At 63.2% G+C, this 7,405-nt stretch overlaps 2 protein-coding genes across 2 annotated transcripts in view; both read right to left on the reverse strand.

Annotated features, from left to right (window-relative positions):
• Positions 1-616: 616 nt before the first annotated feature.
• Positions 617-2,177, reverse strand: MNEG_6050 (hypothetical protein; the record flags this gene model as incomplete). Its single annotated transcript, XM_014045473.1, has 2 exons — positions 617-1,504; positions 1,785-2,177. The coding sequence occupies 2 exons, from the start codon at positions 2,175-2,177 to the stop codon at positions 617-619; spliced, it is 1,281 nt and encodes a 426-aa protein (XP_013900927.1).
• Positions 2,178-3,375: 1,198 nt separating this feature from the next.
• Positions 3,376-7,405, reverse strand: part of MNEG_6051 (deoxyribodipyrimidine photo-lyase) — a gene marked incomplete at both ends in the record, with an annotated part of 6,096 nt that continues 2,066 nt past the window's right edge. The window contains 9 exons of the mRNA XM_014045474.1: positions 3,376-3,548; positions 3,753-3,783; positions 4,163-4,271; positions 4,451-4,487; positions 4,697-4,778; positions 5,184-5,328; positions 5,654-6,069; positions 6,843-7,096; positions 7,273-7,351. Of these exons, the coding sequence (XP_013900928.1) occupies positions 3,376-3,548; positions 3,753-3,783; positions 4,163-4,271; positions 4,451-4,487; positions 4,697-4,778; positions 5,184-5,328; positions 5,654-6,069; positions 6,843-7,096; positions 7,273-7,351 (1,326 nt within the window). The remainder of the gene's footprint in view (positions 3,549-3,752; positions 3,784-4,162; positions 4,272-4,450; positions 4,488-4,696; positions 4,779-5,183; positions 5,329-5,653; positions 6,070-6,842; positions 7,097-7,272; positions 7,352-7,405) is intronic.

The following is a 7,405-nucleotide window of genomic DNA, read 5'->3' on the forward strand; positions in this document are numbered from 1 at the left end:
CTCGCGCGCGGCGCCGCCGCGCGCGGCGCGGGACGCGGCGCGCGCGGACGCGCACGCGGGCGCGAGTTCCCCCGAGACGGCGCTGCGCGCGGCGCGCGCCTGCGCCCCGAGCTCGCCGCTGAGCGCGGCGCTGTCCTCCGATAAGTAACACAGCAAAGCCGCCTGCCGGCGGTACTCGGCCATAAACTCAGTAATCTCCCCCCACTTGCCGCGCAGCGCGCCCTCAGCCTCCTGGCGCCGCCGCAGCTCGGTCAGCAGCTGCCCCTGCAGCGCCTGCAGCGCCGCCACCTCAGCGCGCTTTGACTGGACGCCCAGCCACACCGCCGCGGCGGCGCGCGCCCCTGAAACAGGGCATACGGGGTGCGTTGCGCGGTGCAAGGGGGGTAAGCCGCGTCGAAATTGGCAGAGAGGGGCATGCACGGGCGGGCGGACACGCGCTGTGTGAGCTGCTGGGGCTCGCAGCGATGCATGTGCCGGTGAATCGTCATGTCATGTTTGCGTGCGTGAGTTGAAATAAGTGCGTGTGTGCGTGTTTTTAATGTGTGTGTGTGTGTGTGTGTGTGTGTGTGTGTGTGTGTGCGAGCGCGCTTGCACAACAGCAACCCTGATCTTGCACCTACAAGGCCCACTGCCCGCCGAAGGCACGCGCAAACGCCCAGCCCCCACCTTCGCTCCCCTGCAGCGGCCCCAGCTCAGGCCGCCCCAGCAGGCCCTCCAGCCGCGCGCGCGCCGCCGCCGCCGCCTTGGACGCGCGCCGCGCGTCCAGGCAGAGCTTGAGGTGCGCCCGCTGCCGCAGCCGGATCAGCTCATCTGCGTCCGGCCGCGCGCCGTCGGCCGCGTCGCCCGCGCCGACGCTGCTGCTGCCGCAGTCGTCGCCGGCGCCGCCCTCAGCGAGAGCCGCGTCCGCAGGGGAGGTGGTCCAAGGCATGAGCGCCCGCCGCTGCTTGATCTCCTCGGGCAGCTGCGCCACAGCCGCGTTGGCGGCCGCCGCCGCCGCCTCGCCGCCTGCGAGCAGCGCTCGCAGACGTGACACCGAGCGGTCCGCCAGCGCGCACGCACAGGCGAGCAGCGCGGCGGGCGGGCGCAGCTGCAGCGCGGCCAGGCGCTCGGACAGCTCGGGCGAAGGCGCGTGGCCGGCAACTGCGCGCGGCCTCGCGCGCCGAGCGCCGCCGCCGCCGTCGCCGCTGCAGTCAGACGCCTGTGCTGAATGCCCCAGCAAGGGGCCGGCAGCGCCTGGCGCGGGCATCTCCGCTATCGCATCCGCCTGCAAGTCAAGCGCCTGCTGCATCTCCTGCCTCACAAGGTCAACCAGCTGCTGCAGTTCCTCCAGCATGTGCGCGGCCGCGCCCGGCCGCGCGCTGGGCGCCGCGGCGCCGCCGCCTGGGTGCTGCTGGTCTTGCCGCCCTCGGGCCCGCGCAGAGGACGCGCTCAGCTCGGCGTGACGATCTGATATCAGCCCAGCAAAGCGGCTGCTGCGCTGTGTGAAGCAGCCCAGCGCCAGGGTCTGGCGGCGGGTTGGAAGGGTCGCTGAATGGGGTAACGAAGCCGACGGCGGATATGCTTTTGTGGATGTCAAGAGTGCTTGGAGATCAGCCTGTCCACAAGCAGGTGGTGACAGGCGCGAGAACGTGCGCGCGCGCACGCACACACACACACACACACACACACACACACACACACACACACACACACTTGGTGCAGCTGCATTGCAGCAACACTGCCGGAGCAGCGAGCCGCACGGACAGCAGCATCCCAGCACCAGCCTTCAGGTGAGGTGCGCTCACCAGAAGCTCTGCATCGCGCTGCTCCTGCTCTGCCAGCAGCGCATCCCCCGACTCGTCCACCACTGCGCGCGCCTGCAGCCGCAGCTCTTCCTGCTGCTGCACAAGCGTGCGCTCGACCTGGCTGCACTCGCGCCGCAGCACACGCAGCTGCTCTCGAAGCGCCCCCGCTCGTGCGGCTCGTGAGGCCGCGGCGCTGTTGAGCTCCTGCTGCTGCTGGTACTCGCGCACCGCGCGGCCGATGCGGTCGCACTCGGCGGCGGGGCGCGCGTTGTCAAGCAGGAACTCCCAGATGCGCTTCAGGTTGCCCTTGCAGGTTGCTGCTATGCTGTCGGGTGTCTCCTCCTGGTAACCCAGCTGCGCCAGGAGAGTCACGACCCGCGTGTTAAATTCCATAATTCTGTCTGTTTTGGCCGCTCTATATAGCAGCCCACCCGGGCTGGCGGCGTGCCTCCCTGGCGGGCAGATCAGCGCTGCACGGTCAATAATCAACTTACAAATCAGAACAACTGTGGTGTTGATTTGCACGAGAACTTGCCGTACGGTACTCCACTGCCACGGTGTGGTGGCAGCTGGCAGGTTGATGATTTGAATGTGCTGCACACCAGCAGACCTGCTGTTGCCGCAGAGCAGATGTGCAGCATGGCCTCTCACCCACCGAGATGGTGCAAGCAGGCACGTGTCAGGGGCACCGTGCCTTTCATGGTTCATCAGTCCATGCGCAGCTGATAGGGTCGCATGACATGCGCTCTGAATCTCACCCTAAGCGCAACCGCAGCCTTCCTGGCTGGTTTGGGGTGAAGCTTGCCATTTCAGGCTGGCAGTGTCATTGACGGCGCCTCGTCTATACATTTGGCCGCCAGATGAGCGCTTATTGTGGCTGCGATTGTGTTCCCCCCTGGTGGAGCAGTACCCGCATCCAGGAGGGCAGCCGTGCTGCATGTTTGAATGTTTGCCATCTGTGCCGTGCTGCTTATTTAAATGCTTGCCATCCCTGGCGCGTGCATTTGCGCAGGATGCTGATGTACACAATCAATCCAGCGCGGATGATTCACCTTCAAAAACAAAGTAATCTAAGGAACCAGTTCCGACATGAGAATCTACACGTCCACGTCGCACGCGCTTCCCTGTTCCAACAAGCAATTTACAGTCCTGCAGCTGCATGATAAGTTTGCAGTATCACGACTTGTGGCACTTTGAATGCACAGGGACAAGTGGATGTGATATGGACTGCAGGTCGTGTGCCGCCTAGACAACTCGTGAGCAGAACGTGGAGCGGTTGGTACGTATGTGTAAGGAAAGCTACTGGGAACTGGCTGGCAAAGTCAAGTTGATGCAGCTGTGGTTCACACAACCTGGAACACAGCCAAGTAAAGTTGTGATGGGAGCGTGTGCAGAAAGATACGTGTTCAACACCTACACTTGGTCAAGATCTGGCCATCACACCTACCCATCAATTATTTCAAGTAGTAGTGCACGCTAAATTTAAAAACAGCCAAACACTTCGACTACGCCCTGCAAAGAATGACAACACAAACCCAGCCGCCGACAGCCGCGCAAACGCATCCCTCACTCTCTCCGCTCACACCTGTCCTCACAGGCGCTGCTGCAGCGGCGCGAGCGATGGCCACGGAGGGATGCCCGCGTCCTCCGCAGACCCGTCGCTGCCCATCGAGGGGCGGTACTTCTTGTCTATCACAGCCTTGCACTCCTGGACCTCCCAGACTGTGCGCGGCATGTCCTTGGCGCTCGTCGCCACCATGGCCTCTGCAGACGCAAAACGTGCGGCATGCAGCGGGGTGCTCGTTGCCGCAGCCTGCCTGGGTGCTTTGCAAGGGGCGTGTGGTGCGCAGTGCAGAGTGATGGCTGTGCCAAAGGCGCACGCCACCAGCGCCAGCAAGGCGGCAGCCGAGCAATGAACGATGTGACGAGGCCAACCAGTGCGGCTCAGCAAGGGCGAGGGTGCCGCACCGTATGCGAAAAATTTGAAGGGTTCCTCCATCTGCAGAGGCAGGAAAGGTGGTTGGGAGAAGACACATGAAATCGTTAGCAATGCGACCAACAGTCACCAAGGAAAATGTGCTGTGGCAACAGCAGAGGCTAGTGAAGCATGCCGAGAGGGCGTCAGCAGTGTTTGGGCAGCGAATCAGGCCAATTTAAACCTTGTGGGTCGCATGGATTTGGCTGGCTGAGGGAGGAGCAGGTAAGGTGAGTGGCGGACACGCAAAATTTGAACCTGGCCGCTGTGGGCTGCCGAAGCCGGCGCTCCTCTTGTCGGCCCCGGTTCCGTCCCCCAAGCTGTACAGACGCTACGCAATTCTTGCCATGTACAGATCGCGCCTGCCCGCCGGCACATCAGGAGAGCATGAAATTCGCGTCACCTGATTGGACAGGTCCTCCAGCCCCAGCATCATTACCGCCATCATAAACACAGGTAGCATGGCGGACCAGGACGCCTCGGGGAACACGCCAAAGGGCAGCAGCAGGAGCCTTGAGGGCGGAGCGGCAGCGCGGCAGGGTGAGAAGGAACCCAGGCGTTACAAAGGGGGATAAAGCGTGAGGGTGCAAGCATCCGAGCGAATTCGCGTACACAGCGGCGAATGGTTGAGTCCTTGCCCAGCAGAGCGCCCTGGGTGGCTGTTGGGTATTGGCGGGCAGCTGCGGCTCACCAGACATAGGTCCAGCCAGTGCAGAAGAGTGTCATGCCTGGGCCGATAGGGTGGACATGGGCAGGGCCAAAGCACAGCTTGCATCAGGGTTTGGCCAGATCCAGATGGCAGTCATTGCGCGGGCTGGTGTCCGCCTAGCCACTTGCTCGCGCCGGGCTTTTGCCTGGTGGTCTCTTGAGGGTCCCGCAGGGCCGGCCTCGTTGCGCCCCAGATGACGGCAGGCAGCAGGGCGGGCAGCAGCCTCACCAAAGGGCATGGACTGCAGCTTGATGCGCGCCACCATGCCGCAGTGGCCAGCCACCAGCCCCAGCATCTCATTAATGTAGTACTGCACAGGGCGGGGTTCGCGGCAGAATGGTGGGGATTTACCGGCCAAGGTGGTACAGGAGGCATCACACTTGCGTGCATTTATATATATGCATGCGCTCGCGACTGATGTTTTTTAAGCCTTGACGCGACCGCCGGATGCAACCAGCTGGTGCACAGCCAGGGCGGGCTGCATCACCATCTTCAGCTCCCAAAGCAGGTAGCTATCGGCGAGACGCACCCACCTGTACGCGAACGAACACACCAAGCACGTACCCACACACTACGCCCTTATTAGACATGCAGGCACGTATGACTGCGTGCGCACGCGCTCACACGCACATGCCCATGCACGGATGCGCACGCATTCACATGCAACATACATGCGCGCGCGCACACACACACACACACACACACACATGCACACCTCTCGCTGCTCCCCAAACTTTGCTTCCACAGTCAGAGCTGCCAGCATGCTGCCGCAGAGCTTGCTGGGCTTGGTGGTGCTCTCGTACAGCCTCAGCTCATCCGGATCAAGCAGCAGCTTCACTCGGTGATCCGTAGTCTTGGGGCTGTTGCGGATTAGCTGCACCATACCATAGACCAAGCACATCCCCCATTTCTGATACTGCCTGTGCGAAACTCGTAAGCATGCAAGAATGGGTGTGTAAATATGTATGGTGAGAGCATGTGTTCAGTGTCAGCATGTGCGCTGTGCATGCGCACATGTGTGTGTTGTGTGTGTTCTGCACGCACATTCATGCGTGTGAGTTTGTTTGTGTGATCAGGTCAACACCAGATGAACCACAGCTGAGCGCGGATGCGCAAGCCCCCCCGCCAATCCTCCTCTACTCAACAGGCCTCAGCCCCCTCAAGTCGAATGCGCCCCATCCCCACCCGCCCTGCCGCACAGTCCCCAGGATAGCCGCGGCCGCGCCCCACCTGATGAGCACGGGGTCGTCGCTCCACGTGGCCACCTGCCGCACGATGTTGACCACGCCGCCCCCGATGCTGCCAAACGCGCACCGCGCGTTCCACCACCGGTCGTATGTGCGGTTCAGCCGGAACGCCAGCAGCAGGGACAGGACGAATGACGAGTAGCGGTACAGCCGGGCGAAGTTGTTCTGGGCGTCCAGCTTCCAGGCGGTGCGCCCCTCTGCGAATTTTATGCCGATGCAGACGGCGCAGACGAGCAGCACTGGGGCGAGCACGTTGCGGAGCGTGTAGATAGGGGGCCCGAGGTAGGGGACGAGGCCGTTGATATAGCGCCACCTGGAGTGGTGGAGCGCCCACTGGTTGGGGAGCGTCTTTTTCTGTGTGTTGAGGGACAGGGGGGGCGGTTGGGCGGGCGGCAAGGGGGTGTTGAGGGCACCATCAGCGGCCGCCGCTTTGAAGGGCCCGTTGCCGTGCGGGACCCGTGGATCCAAGGCCCTTGATGCAACACCTCTATGTGAGTGTCATGGCACGCACAGGCGCGCTGCGAAAGCACACATCGGTGCGTGTTGAAGGGGGCGCAGCAGCAGGAGCTTGAGCGGCGTGTGTGCTGCGGAGCTCACAGTGTCGTCAGGCCTGTGCCACGCGTTTGGTGTGGCCACGTAGTCGATGAATCCCCTGTACCTGGTCCTCATCCGATCGATTAGTCTGCCTTCTGAGGGCTGGTCGAGCAGGCCATTTTTGCTCTGCCCCATCTCTGCCGTGCCACAGGATCTGAGCAGTGCTGAGCAAGCTTGTTGAAAGAACAAACACTCCGCCCCGCTGTTGGTCGCCTGGCGTCACTCGTGAGTAACCGCGAAAGAGGCGGACAACCAGCGAGAGTCGGGTGAGTCCAGGTTCAATGCCTTCGGATGTATATGTAACAAAACAAGCAATCGATATCATAAGCATCTAGTGGGGGCTCTCCCTGCATCATATGTGGCAGGGACCCGGGAAGTGCGCCGCCTCGCCAAGCACAGCGCGCCCAGCAGCGCACTGGTGGCGCTTGCAGCATAGGCTGAGGCAGCTTTGAAGCTCATCCAGCCGCCTCAAGTGATAGATATAAGTATGACAGCTGCCATGATCGCGCTGGTCGGCAGTATTCTCACCCCACTGCCGTTTCAGGGGCACCCTCAGCTGGCCGCAGCTGCTTCGCCTGCCGCCCCCGCCGCTGACCCTTCATCCGCTCTGCCGGAGCCCGCGGCTGCTCCTGCGACCCAGCGGCGCCCTTGGGCGGGCGCCGCTCCTTGGGCCCCTCGCCTATCTGGTTTGAAGGGTCCACCATTGGGTCGGGGTACGTCTGCCCGGGCACAAACCCGGCCGCCTCTGCCTGCTTAGGGGTGGCCTCCCACGGGCGGTGCCGCAGGGCTGCGGCACCGCGTCAAAGGAGAAAAGGCGACAAAGCACAATCAGCTAGCCGGGCGGATGCTTGAGTACGGCCGCTGGCCAGTGTGCTGCTGGGCGTCATGGGGAGCACGCGAACGCACGCCTGCAAGAACCATGCGCGCGCGGCCCCTCCCTCGGGGGCAGCCCTCGCACCGCACCTGCGGGCAGGCGACTCAATTCTGGCAGCCATGCCGCGGCCAGCGCTGCGTCGGGATCGTACCGCTCCCCCTGGGTGACCTTCACATTGTTCGAGTGTGGCAGGGGCGAGCAAGCGGGGGGGGGGGGGGGGGG

This window comes from Monoraphidium neglectum (genome assembly GCF_000611645.1).
Source record: "Monoraphidium neglectum strain SAG 48.87 unplaced genomic scaffold scaffold00951, whole genome shotgun sequence".
In the NCBI taxonomy this organism is placed as follows: domain Eukaryota; kingdom Viridiplantae; phylum Chlorophyta; class Chlorophyceae; order Sphaeropleales; family Selenastraceae; genus Monoraphidium; species Monoraphidium neglectum.